The 13747-nt window shown below is 42.5% G+C and overlaps 1 protein-coding gene across 2 annotated transcripts in view; it reads left to right on the forward strand.

Moving 5' to 3' along the window:
* LOC139951479 (uncharacterized) overlaps positions 1–13747 on the forward strand; it is a 110982-nt gene that overhangs the window by 18340 nt on the left and 78895 nt on the right. For both annotated transcript variants that reach the window (XR_011787780.1, XM_071950391.1), the window contains exons 19-32: positions 439–622; positions 1437–1594; positions 2678–2809; positions 2990–3136; positions 3704–3901; positions 4478–4673; positions 5115–5320; positions 5966–6202; positions 6623–6826; positions 7450–7617; positions 8070–8352; positions 8784–9034; positions 10618–10755; positions 11568–11757. Coding sequence is in view for 1 of the 2 variants with exons in the window: in XM_071950391.1 (XP_071806492.1) it covers positions 439–622; positions 1437–1594; positions 2678–2809; positions 2990–3136; positions 3704–3901; positions 4478–4673; positions 5115–5320; positions 5966–6202; positions 6623–6826; positions 7450–7617; positions 8070–8352; positions 8784–9034; positions 10618–10755; positions 11568–11757 (2692 nt within the window). In the remaining variant the exon portion in view is untranslated. The remainder of the gene's footprint in view (positions 1–438; positions 623–1436; positions 1595–2677; positions 2810–2989; positions 3137–3703; positions 3902–4477; positions 4674–5114; positions 5321–5965; positions 6203–6622; positions 6827–7449; positions 7618–8069; positions 8353–8783; positions 9035–10617; positions 10756–11567; positions 11758–13747) is intronic.

The following is a 13747-nucleotide window of genomic DNA, read 5'->3' on the forward strand; positions in this document are numbered from 1 at the left end:
GAGGGCGGCGGAGGGCTTTACCATTTCATAGCTGGAGGGGTGTTGTGTTGAAAGAAATCATTGAATGCTTTTAGCACTTGCCACCCATCCAGCCCTAGTTGGATGGTACCAAAACAAGAGTGCAGGGTTGAGGTTAGGGTTAGGGTTAGTAAGTAGGAACCACATACTAATCGTACTTCTAGAGATTTTGTCAAACCTTTTTAAAGTAATTTTTTAGATTTTATGGGTATATTTTTATAGTGTATTTTCTTGTATTTTTATTAATATTTTATTGTTCAGCGCATTTGAATAAAATTATATTGGAATTTGCGCTATATAAATGAATAAATTGTTTTTTGTTATTATTAAAGCGTGAAGACACATCCATTGTGCAGATTGCCCAAAAACATTCCAGAATATGTCAAACTTTAATTGGCTTTTATCTTTTCGTTTTTGTAGGCAATTGCACCCAGGGTTACTACTGCCCTCGTGGCCAGTTTGACCCCCAGGCCTTTCCCTGTCTGATCGGTCACTATTGTCCGAGCGGAATTCATGACCCCATCTTGTGTCCGAGCGGCACATACCAAGACGAACCGGCGAGATGGGACTGTAAGGAATGCCCCGCTACGTACTACTGTGACAAGTAAGTACTGTGACAAGCAACCCTTGTACTTTGAATCTCAAAAAAAACCTCTTCATCACACTGTTCTCACTTAAATTTCAATTATAAGGGTATACACTGTGCTTGTCTTAAATAAGAAGAAAAAAAGCGCCTTGAGGTTGATTTAGCGTGTGGCGCTTAATAAATCTAATTATTATTATTATTATGAGTTTCAACTTCATGTAACCGGGGCCCAATTTCATGGCTCTGCTTACCGCCGAATTCTGTGCTTACGATCGCGATTCCCCGCTTACGTGCAAGCGCCGAATTTCTGCGCTAGCCTTGTAAGTGTAGAATGCCTAGTAACGTGGAGTACGCACGTGCAGAAGCCAAACTTCGCCGCTTACTCGTGAAATACGTTTGCCGTAAGCACAGAATTCCCTGCTTCCATGAAATTGGGCCCTGGTGCTCATTTGATTACCCATTAGTAGTCTTCTAAATTGTCCACTTTCCTCTACTCTATGGTCACTCAATCCCAACAATGTTTGGCCTTGGATTAGCTTGGTATGTCTGGCCTATTGGTCAGTATTTGTTATTTGGGCCGGCAGTCCCCAATCCTCGGCCATCAGTCAACTTCCTACATAGGATTCAGGAAGAGTTCTTAAGTTTGATAACCCAGGACAAAACCGTTGACTATTTATTTAAATTGTTTCCACTAAATTGTGACCCCTGAAGTTATTGAAGCTTAAAGATGTAACCCCCCCCCCCCAAACCCTCCCCCCAAATAATCAGAAAAATAAAATAAAACTATGCACATTTTGTTTTCTCACAAATGAGTATTTTTTATATTTACCAGTACCTATGGTGTAGTCGTTGTCAATGATACAGTGACGTGTCCGAGAGGTTTCTACTGCGAGGCAGGTACCAAGCTAGCCGAGCAGAACGGTTGTCCGCGAGGAACATTCGGCAATGACACTGGGTTTGATAATGTCACAAACTGCATCCCCTGCTCAGGTATGTACATCATAGTTTTAGATTAAATAAGCACTGTGCTGTTAGTATTCTTATTTTCTTAATTTTTCACAAATCTATTGCTCTTTGTTGGCAATAAAAACTTTACTTGGTAACAAGTACAGCAGTTTTTCGATAGTACATGTAGACCTTATCGCAAATACTCGGTATGTGCACGTTAGGCGAAGATTAAAGGAACACGTTGCCTTGGATCGGTCGAGTTGGTCTTTGAAAAGCGTTTGTAACTGTTTTTTATAAAATGCATATGAGTAGAAAGATTTTGTAACAGTAGAATACAATGATCCACACAAACATGCCTTGAAATTGCACAGTTTTCCTTTTACCTCGTCGACTTACACGGTCGGCCATTTATGAGAGTAAAATTTTTGACTAACATACAACTGTAAATGGCCGACTGTGTTAGTTCGCGCAGTAAAAGGAAAACCACGCAATTTTGAGGCAAACTTGTGTGGATAATTGTATTCTACTTTTAAAACATCTTTCCAACCATATGCATTTTATAAAAAACGGTTACAAACGCTCAGTTATAGACCACCTCGCCGATCCAAGGCAACGTGTTCCTTTAAGGTGCATGCTGGTCTAACTAGCGATCAAGTTTGATCGCTAGCTAGACCAGCATGCACCTCGTTCAACAGATTGCGCTTGCGAAATGGGTAACTGCGAAAAGGTCTATGTACATGTAGTATGAACCATTTCAAAAATAAATTCACTATTTGTGGTTAAGAAAAGATTTTAATTTTTAAAATTTTTTTTTTAATATTTGAATTTTAGAAGCTTTTTTGTCAGAAACGTTTCTTAGATTGTGTATCCCAATTAAAGATAATTCTTCCTGCGTGAAAATGTTTGCAGGGTAGTTTCATTGTATATGAATTCTACATTTTTGAAGGATAGAAACTATCTACATTTATGAAGGATAGAAACAATCAAGTGATTCCAAGACCAAAGGTAAAGCTCCCTTTGATTCTGCATTTTTCCCTCATGAGCGCAGGTCTTTTAATATGAATTCCACAATGTAACTAAAAGACTTGGTGCTAAAGTCAACTTGTTTTTTAAAACTTCTGACAGGTGGGTATTACTGTGAGGAGGCAGGCAAGACGCAACCTACAGCTCCCTGCGATGCTGGATTCTTCTGCAAGCAATACGCTGAGACGGCAATACCAAACCAAGGAGCTGACCAGGCGGACGTCTGCCCACAAGGTATAAACATGCTTCAGTTAGATCTGCTCAATGTGGCTGCCAAACGAAAGTGGGAAATGTTTGGTGGGTGGGAAAAAATTTGAGAATTTAATCAGATCTGTATACTGTACCAGCTCTAATATGCTTAGCCAGGACACGCCACAAACCTTTTACTGTAATATTTCTCTTTCCTGTTGCTAGGTTCTTATTGTACTGAGGGTACGGCTGAGCCTTACCCTTGTCCACCAGGTACCTACGGTGCGTCAGAGGGTCTTCACAATGAGTCTAGTTGTACTCCATGTCTGGCCGGATTCTACTGCGAGAGTCAAGGGCTTCTTGATGTTGAAGGTAATTTCTTTTGATCCATTTACAGAGGCAAGCACCCAACCCTGTTAAGCGGCAATTGGTGCTCAGAAATTTTTACTGCTAAGCAAAATTTAGTAGGGAGCCATCAGTCACAATTATTGTACATTATGTCTGGCTGGTTTCTACTTCGAGCGCCAAGGGCTTTTTGATGTTGAAGGCAAATTCTATTGAGCATTAGTTTGATTCATTAAAGGGGCAAGCACCAACACTGTTAAGTAGCAATTGGTGCTTAGCATTTTTTTCCTGCTAAGCAAAAGTTAGCAGGGAACAACCCTGTTAAGCAGCAATTGGTGCTTAGCAAATTTGTTCTGCTTAGCAAAAGTTAGCAGGGAGCCAGTTACACACATTATACATTACATGGTGTTTTGGCTGGTAACTGTGTCAGCTTAGCAAGACTTTTCTGTGCAAGGCATTGTTTGTGCTTGAGAGCTTGTTCAAATTGGACCCTGGTTATTACGACGTAGTCAAGACTGCCCTCTCACTATTATCATGTGAGATATGTCGCCTCGTTCTGTTTTTTTTTAAATGTTGCATTTTATTTCTCTTCAGGACCTTGCCAGGAGGGTTACTACTGCCCAATCGGGTCTAGTTCCCGGACTCAGGTGATCTGCACTGTGGGCAACTACTGTCCTACAACATCCGACGTTCCCACAGCGTGCCCTGAAGGTACCTTCAACCCCTACGAGGGGCGCATGAACGAGAGTCAATGCACGCCGTGTACAGAGGGAAGTTACTGTGAAACCCAGGGTAAGTTTAAATCTAGGCCCTCGTGTGGTGAATATCGACCAGTCTTGTTTGAATATACATGAAGGCCCTCTTGTGGTTAATATCACCCAGTCTTATTTGAATCTAGGCTTGTGTGGTTAATATTGACCAGTCCAGGTTTGATCACACTCCAGTCTTGGCCCACAGGCCAAATTACTAGAATGTTGCAATAAAAAAAACATTGAAAATCATTTAAAAGGTCTGTATACTTTTGGTAATGACTCTGAAAATTAATGTCTTTAAAAACATGCCGTAAGAAGTTATGTACAATGTATAGCAGCAAAAAACAAACATTTACAGACTCTTTAAAGATGTGTGGGCAAGTGTGTGTCATGGGTTCGCAGGGAGTTTATGCTTGTGCACGTGCATACTCCACATTACTAGGTATTCTTTGCTTACACAGCTAGGGCAGAAATTTGGTGCTTGCACACTTAGCGGAGAATGGTGATCGTAAGTGGAAAATTAGGCGATGAGCAGAGCCATGAAATTGGGCCCAGATGCTCAGGCAACTGTGTTTTGCACAAAATCTTTGACCTTTAACCTTTGTCCTTTCTGCAGGTCTTGACCAGCCAACGGGCGCCTGTGAGCCACGCTACTACTGCCCACCAGGTCAAAGTTCACCTCGGCCTTATGACTACAATTGCACCATCGGTCACTACTGTCCACTCAACTCGTCCGAGCCTCTTCCGTGTGCAAATGGGACGTATATGAACCAAACGCATGCAGATGAATGCTTTGTCTGCCCAGAAGGATGGTAGGAAAACAATAAATGTTTTTATCTTCCAGTACGCGCTAATCCATCAATCAGATGCTCGAACTGGAGGGTGGTAAAAAAACCTATATACTACTTCCATTTTTTTTATTGCACAGTGCGTATTGTGGGTGTCAATGCATCACACTCCGTATACTGACAATGCAAAATACATTCGGCACGAAAAAAACGTTCTTAAATTATAAACTTTGGGTGTTGCACGTGAGACTCGAAGATAAATTTGTTATAACACGCAGGCTCGTGGAATATAGATGCGCTATATTTTTCTGTTTTCTGAACATTCCAATTCTCTGATTTTGAAAAACATTTCGTTATAGAATATTGAAAGTTTGTTGAAAGTAAGGTCGGGAGCACTGACTATACAGTACTTTATCAAACATCAATTTTTCAATCAAATACAAAACTAACTTCTTTATTATCTAGGTATTGTGTTTTGGGCAACCTCGTTGACGTTTGCCCCATGGGATACTGGTGCCCTCTGGGTACTGGGTTCGACTGGCAACCGTGCCCTCATGGAACCTTCGGTAATGAGACAGGGCTGTCTATGGTAGACCAGTGTGAGCAGTGTTTGGGTGGGTTCTACTGTGATCAGCTTGGTGCGACAAGTGTTACTGCTAGCTGTGATCCTGGTGAGATAAATGATCAATCATTCACTTGATTAAGTTGTGGTGTTTGTTTTTAGTGTTATTTTGTCTTTCTTTCTATTAAATCATCAAAATGTGTACCAGGGATAATACTGATTTGATTTTTCTAGAGAAATACTATTTTCCAGTGAAATATGCTTTTCCAGTGAGATATTCTTTTCCAGTGAAATATTCTTTTCCAGTGAAATATTCTTTTCTAGTGAAATATTCTTTTCCAGCGAAATCTTTTTTCCAGTGAAATATTCTTTTCCAGTGAAATATTCTTTTCCAGTGAAATAATCTTTTCCAGTGAAATATTCTTTTCCAGTGAAATAATTTTTTCCTGTGATGTACTTTTTTCCTGAAAAATACTCCTCTCCAGTGAAACAATTACTTCCAGTGAAAATGTCTGAAAAAGTAGTATAAAGCAAGTTTATTTAGTTTTAGAGATGAGAGAATAGAATTAGCTAATGCATACCAACTGCTTACCATGTACCAACCAAAAGGACCTATGGTTTGCAGACTTTAGGCCTGTCCTAAGTTAGGACGAGTAACTCGTCCTACCTCAAGATAAGACTAGTCTTTATGAAATCCGCCCCTTGACTCTCATCCTTGATCTTAAATGTTCATTTATTAATATTTTAAAATTAGGGTATTACTGCAGCTACGGTGTTGACCGTGCCCAACCTGACGACCTCTCCCCGTCCCTCGTTAACGGCACCTGTGAGTTGCCAGGAGGCTACACCGGGGTCGGAGGGGTCTGTCCAGCCGGTCACTTCTGCCCTATGGAGACGTCAATGCCAATAGCGTGTGAAGCAGGAAGCTTTGCTAATGTGACTGGTCTGTCTGTTTGCTGGGATTGCCCGGAGGGTTATTATTGCCCTGAAGGTAAGCATGATTTAGTGGAGAAGTTGGTGTATTAAAATTATTCATTTTTGGCAACTCTTGGACTTACGTTAGTAGAACAAAGTCGTGATGTTGTCAAACCACTGTAGATCAAATGATGTTGTGTTTTATGTTGTTAATTTTAAGAAACGATGAAACAAATCATAAAGTTGAATGTTAAAAAATGTTTAGGAAAGGAAATTGGGATACCACAGGGCATGTTGATGACAGAAGCTTCAAGAAGTTTTTGAAAGAAAGTAAATAAATACTACTATTTTTGCACTTATAATACAAAAATAACAGGAATTTGAAATGTTATGCTTTTTACAAAGAATAAATGTAAAAGAATGTCAGCCATCTGTGGTGCAAAAAGATTTTGGATCTTTTCCAGAACTAAATTTACAATTCTTGTTTTGATAATAGAATCAGTATCCTACGACGACAAGCCCTGTCCACTTGGCCACTACTGCCCTCTACGTACCGAGTCCATGTTACAGTACCCGTGCCCAACCGGGACATTCTTCAATACGACCCATGCCACGTCTCAGAGCGACTGCCTTGGCTGCCCTGGTGGATGGTTCTGTGATAAGGAGGGGCTGGACACGCCCACGGATCAGTGCTCACCAGGTAAGTGATGACCACAGCAGCGCAATTTGCGCCACTGGACTGGAGATAGAGATATGATCTTGGGTAGCTATTGCGTGGAGCTCGCGCCTCTTACCACTGTGTCCCAGGTTCAAACCCTTGCAAAAGTCCATATGGGGAATAACTGACACCATGGCAGTGAATTTAATCATGAGAAGTCCCTTCACCCTTTTCTGTATAATGGTTGCCATACTATTACCATATTTTGTGGTTGATTTCTCTAAACAATGTTTTTGACAAAAGTCCCCGCAAAAAAATTATCAAAACCAGAATTATTTTTCAAGCTCTGTAGTTGTCCAAGCCAAATCCCTATACCCCTACACTCCTTGGCTCGATGGTGGGCGAAGGCCCAACTACATGTACCAGTTAATATCCAAGGCATTACTTATGCAGCATCTAGCAACTGACTCCAGCATTCTAATGAAGATGATCAAAACAATCGTTGTCTTCTACCAGTTTTTCTTAGATCCAACAATACTCAAAAGAGATTTACACATTGTGCTACCACAAACTTGACCTGGTTATAATCCCACCATGCAAAGTTTCAAATTCTACTGATTATTATTATATCAAGTATCAATAATAATAACTTGATTTTTTTCCAGGATGGTACTGTACGGCTAACGCTTCTACCAGTATGGACTCAACCCACGGAGGGGAATGCCAGCGTAGTACCTACTGTCCAATGAGATCTCATAAACCGTTATCCTGCGATCCAGGAACGTACTGCCTCACAACAGGTCTGCCTGAACCCACTGGAAACTGCTCAGCAGGTATGGTCAAAAGCTTCCACTGTTGTTGATTTTATTTGGTCGTCAGCTGGGTTTGCTTAAGAGTGAAATTAGTTTTAGATTGAACAAAGACGAATTGACGCAAGTGTGATTTGAACCTGTGACCTCCGGATTAATGTGTGGACGCTCTGCCAACTTAATTATTCAACCCTACTTTTGGCACGAACTTTGTGGTTTATTACTTGACAAAATTGAAATAAAAAGTCACTGCTACTTCCCAGGTAGTATTGTAAACTTAGATGCGATCTCTGGTTATACGGCAGTTACAGGTTCTACAGCTTCTGACTGGCACCACTGAACAAAAATATTGACAAAATACGGAGACTACCAACGTTGGGGCTGGATAGCTCTGTTGGTGAGCACCAGCGCGTTAATCCCTAGCAGGATTAACCTAAAGTGGCAGTAACTTTTTATCCTCTCACTTTACGTTTTAGGTTTTTACTGCACCCTGGGCGCAAACGTTTCCTCCCCCGTGGACGGCACGACTGGCGATGTATGTCCCAAGGGCAACTACTGCCCCGAAGGCTCCAGAGAACCTTACCCCTGCCAGAATGGAACCTTCCTGAACAGTACACAGAATGATGAAGTTGGGGACTGCCAACCGTGCACAGAAGGGATGTTCTGCCCGGGCAATGGGATGGACCTTCCGGAGGGGCTGTGTGACGTAGGATATTACTGCCCGATTGGTCAGATTGTTTCTGCACCACCGGAGTACAGGTTTGTTTGTTGTTGTTTACATATTGACAACTTGTACTGTTTACCTTTTATTTGGATTACAAACAATTTTTTATAAGTAAACTATAAACTCTCTCTGCGGTAGTTAAATTAATAAAGAGAAGTTCCCTCGATCCACTAAAGTGAAAGTACATGTAGTAGTCTCGGACGATTTTCTACCTTCCGCCCAGGTAGCAGTTAATAAGCAGGAAAGTTCTTTTTAGACTTCAAGAAGTCTCTTGAATTCCGTAGAATTCTCTGCTGTAATAGAATATACAGCAAGACAGGTTCTCAAACATTGTCAAAAGAACATAATCTACCTGGCAAGTAGATACTACTGCAAACAAAATATATACTGATACCTCATGCATTACCTCTTATCCCATCTACAATAATTTCTATTATTGTCATCTTGTTACGTCACTTTATTTCAGATGTCCAGTTGGCTACTACTGCGAGGTAGGCTCAGCGACCCCAACACGCTGTCGCAACGGCACCTACAACAATGAGACAGGTCAAGGGTCATGCCTGGAGTGTCCGGCCGGTTACTTCTGCGACAGCACGGAGGAGCCGGTGGTACAGTACAATGAGACTAACGTCTGCCCAACGGGGTACTACTGCCCTCCTGGAACACGCTATGCAACTGAGTACCCATGCCCGATTGGGACATTCAATAACGTAACCGGTAAGGCTGTGGTGTTTAGTTTGTAGTGATTAGAAGGAAGCAGGGCCCAATTTCATAGAGCTGCTTAACGGTCGATTTTGTGCTTAACGGGTGCACCTAGCAAGTTTTTCATTTCATAGCCTTGCTTAAGCAAGGTTTTTTGCTTAAAACGGCGAGGCGCGGCAAGCAAGCAAAAAGGGTCCTTAAAGCCCCATTGCTTAAGCACCCTGTTTAAGCGCTGGGCCCAGTTTCAAAGAGCTGCATACCGTAATGGTCGATTTTGTGCTTAACGGGTGCACCTAGCAAATTTTTCATTTCATACGCTTGCTTAAGCAAGGTTTTTTGCTTACATAGGTAAGCAAACAAAAAGCCTCTATTTTGCTTAAGCACCCTATTCACACAGCGCATAGTGCAACACTCATTGCAAACGATGTTATTGTGCCGGCACAGCGGTGATTGTACGTGCGTTTGTATTGGTAGGTGTAGCGAATAAAAGAGTGTCTAAAATGCTTCAGAATCATGCTGTACAATGTATTATCTTCTTGTTTACTTTCAAGTTAGTGTGTAAACCTTTCGAGGGGCACTTTGAACCATTACAAATAATACATATCAGACACAGAAGGTGATGAATTTTTTTTATCGCCACTCGAGTGCACTCCGCATTTATTTCGCCCGCCATTTTGTCAGCACCTTCTTCTTTTTCGCGTAAGCAAACGATCTAAAATGTTGCGCGCGCAGTTTGTTTACGTGCTTAAGCTAGCAACCGCTGGTGAAATAGGTTTACGCTTTAGCAATTTTTGTTGCTACGTTAAGCCAACATATTTGCTTACCGTTGAGCAGCCCTAGGCCATGCACACAGTGCAAAATACACTGCCTTCTTCTGTTTTGCTTAAGCAAACGATCTAAAATCTCCGCGCGCAGATTGTTTACGTGCTTAAGCTCGTGTACGTTTAGCATGGAATCCGAATGGTTTTAAGCAATTATTTTTGCTACGTTAAACGAAAAAATTTGCTTACCGTTAAGCAGCTCTATGAAATTGGGCCCAGGTGGCAGTGGGAAATCTTGGGAAGTTAATGGGGTGTGGGGTGAGATGGTAAGGGTGTGTTCCTCAATGCCCCCCCACCCCCCAAAGAAAAAATGACTTCAAATGGCTGCCTATATGTAAGATGAAATCAAAATCATTCATGGCCAAACTTGATATCTGTTTTTTTAGAAATTACTTGTAGCTATTAAGACTGTGGGAGTCTCAGTGTTTTTTAATGCTGGGCTCTGTTTTGGGCCCTGTCTTTTGGCTCTTTTTTGGGGGCACTGCTTTGGGTTCTGTTTAGTGCACTGTAGTTGGCCCTGTTATGGCTAAATGACAACACAGCTCACACAAACAGGTAAACCCTTGGAAAGAGATGAAAAGAGAGAAAAGTGAAAAGCACTCGGACAAAGTAAGAGATGAATAATGAATCGGGTGACAAAGGAGGTTGGAGTAGATGGAAGGGGCTGGTTTAACCACAAGAGGTTGCGAACAAAATCAAAGGTGGGCAGAGGGAGAAAAGGTAATTTATTGGTGAATTAGAATTAGTTTTAAAAGGGAATATTTGTTGGCTTTACAGGTCGTCAGGTCGAGAGTCAATGCATTGGATGTCTAGGAGGATTCTACTGTCCAGAGACTGGTATGTCGTATCCCGTAGACCAGTGTGCGGCTGGGTACTACTGCCGAGAGTATGCAAGAACGTCGACCCCTGAGCAAGGTAAAGATTTGTTTCACTTGCCCAAGAAATACAGTGTAATGTTGCCGCTTAGTGTACAGGCCAGGAATTACACGAAGGCCACCAAGGTCATGGCCACTGTTGCCCTGGTCTTGGCCTAGATGCCCCTCCAAAACTTTTCTATAGACTTTCACCACAAGAAACAGTTACAGATATTTATTTCAGTCACCATACAGAACATTTTCTCTAGATTCTGATTTGTAAACGTTATTTGGAACATTGTTAATGAATTGATATGAGTCTAGGAAGTATATAAGGCGATAAACGATGGTTGCTTTCCTAGCTCCTGACCAAGGTATTCTTTCATACCACTTTATAAGAAGAAAGATAACACAGTGGTGTACCATGTACATGGGCAGGATAAAGTAGTCTCATGTACAACAGTTAATTTTCAAGAGAAATTTCTAAGTTTGAGGTTGTTGCCAGAGCCAGTCACATATTTCACATATTTTTATTGACATGTTTTTGCATTTATACCATAAGTCATTTTGGTTGGTAAGCAGTTTACAATAGCTAATTCTACTTTTTTTGTTAGTGTGTTTTTTAATTTTTTTTTAAAATAGGGGAACAAGCTGACATGTGTCTTCACAGACACTACTGTGAATTGGGGACAGACAACCCCACTCCCTGTCTGAATTTTAAACTTTTTTTTGAGAACATTGTTAATCTTCAAGATGAATGTCTAAGTCCCACTTTAAAAAAATGGACTCAAAGTTTAGGATGTTTCCAAAGCCAGTCACACATTTAACAAATTTGTATTAATTTTGATTTTTTTTAATGTTTTGCTGAAACAGGTGAAGAAGCTGACATGTGTCCTCACGGTCATTACTGTGAAGTGGGGACAGACAACCCCACTCCCTGTCCGAAGGGAACCTTCAGCGATGAGTTCATGTTGGAGATGGAGGCTCAGTGTGAACTGTGTCCCGCTGGAGAATACTGCGCTGAGGTTGGGAAGAACGTCACAAGCGGACTGTGTGAACAGGGGTAAGATCAATAGCTGGGTTGTGTTGGGATTGCACAGTGTGTACAAGGGTGAGGTAGATTGGTTGAATGGGTTGAATGGGTTTGAGCAACGTCACCAGCGGACTGTGTGAACAGGGGTAAGATAAATAGCTGGGTTGTGTTGGGATTGCACAGTGTGTACAAGGGTGAGGTAGATTGGTTGAATGGGTTGAATGGGTTAGAGCAACGTCACCAGCGGACTGTGCGAACAGGGGTAAGATAAATAGCTGGGTTGTGTTGGGATTGCACAGTGTGTACAAGGGTGAGGTAGATTGGTTGAATGGGTTGAATGGGTTGGAGCAACGTCACCAGCGGACTGTGTGAACAGGGGTAAGATCAATAGCTGGGTTGTGTTGGGATTGCACAGTGTGTACAAGGGTGAGGTAGATTGGTTGAATGGGTTGAATGGGTTGGAGCAACGTCACCAGCGGACTGTGTGAACAGGGGTAAGATCAATAGCTGGGTTGTGTTGGGATTGCACAGTGTGTACAAGGGTGAGGTAGATTGGTTGAATGGGTTGAATGGGTTGGAGCAACGTCACCAGCGGACTGTGTGAACAGGGGTAAGATAAATAGCTGGGTTGTGTCGGGATTGCACAGTGTGAAACAAGGGTGAGGTAGATTGGTTGAATGGGTTGAACTGGTTTGAGCAACGTCACCAGCGGACTGTGTGAACAGGGGTAAGATAAATAGCTGGGTTGTGTTGGGATTGCACAGTGTGTACAAGGGTGAGGTAGATTGGTTGAATGGGTTGAATGGGTTGGAGCAACGTCACCAGCGGACTGTGTGAACAGGGGTAAGATAAATAGCTGGGTTGTTTCGGGATTGCACAGTGTGTACAAGGGTGAGGTAGATTGGTTGAATGGGTTGAATGGGTTGGAGCAACGTCACCAGCGGACTGTGCGAACAGGGGTAAGATAAATAGCTGGGTTGTGTTGGGATTGCACAGTGTGTACAAGGGTGAGGTAGATTGGTTGAATGGGTTGAATGGGTTGGAGCAACGTCACCAGCAGACTGTGTGAACAGGGGTAAGATAAAAAGCTGGGTTGTGTCGGGATTGCACAGTGTGTACAAGGGTGAGGTAGATTGGTTGAATGGGTTGAATGGGTTGGAGCAATGTCGCTTGTGGGTTATGTGAGCAGGGGTAAGATAGTTAAGATAGAAAGGTGGGCTGAGATGGGCAGATAGGGCTGGGGTAGTGTGAACAGGGGTGAATTTGAAAGTTGGGTAGAGCTGGGGAAGTGTGAACAGGGGTGATTTAGATTGTTGGATGGGGCTGGGGTTGTGTGAACAGGAGCATGGAGTTGGATAGTTTGATGAGGCTGGGCAGTATGAACAAGGGTGAGTTAAATTGTTGGATGAGGTTTGGACAGTGTGAACAGGGGTGAGTTAGATTGTTGGATGGGGCTGGGGTTGCGTGAACAGGAGCATGGAGTTGGATAGTTTGATGAGGCTGGGCAGTATGAACAAGGGTGAGTTAAATTGTTGGATGAGGCTTGGACAGTGTGAACAGGGGTGAGTTAGATTGTTGGATGGGGCTGGGGTTGTGTGAACAGGAGCATGGAGTTGGATAGTTTGATGAGGTTTGGACAGTGTGAACAGGGGTGAGTTAGATTGTTGGATGGGGCTGGGGTTGTGTGAACAGGAGCATGGAGTTGGATAGTTTGATGAGGTTTGGACAGTGTGAACAGGGGTGAGTTAGATTGTTGGATGGGGCTGGGGTTGTGTGAACAGGAGCATGGAGTTGGATAGTTTGATGAGGTTTGGACAGTGTGAACAGGGGTGAGTTAGATTGTTGGATGGGGCTGGGGTTGTGTGAACAGGAGCATGGAGTTGGATAGTTTGATGAGGCTGGGGCAGTGTGAACAAGGGTGAGTTAAATTGTTGGATGAGGCTTGGACAGTGTGAACAGGGGTGAGTTAGATAATGTTGCTGGGCAATGGGCATTTGAACAGATAGATTAAAGATAGATA

This window comes from Asterias amurensis, chromosome 19, assembly GCF_032118995.1.
Source record: "Asterias amurensis chromosome 19, ASM3211899v1".
NCBI classification, from domain to species: domain Eukaryota; kingdom Metazoa; phylum Echinodermata; class Asteroidea; order Forcipulatida; family Asteriidae; genus Asterias; species Asterias amurensis.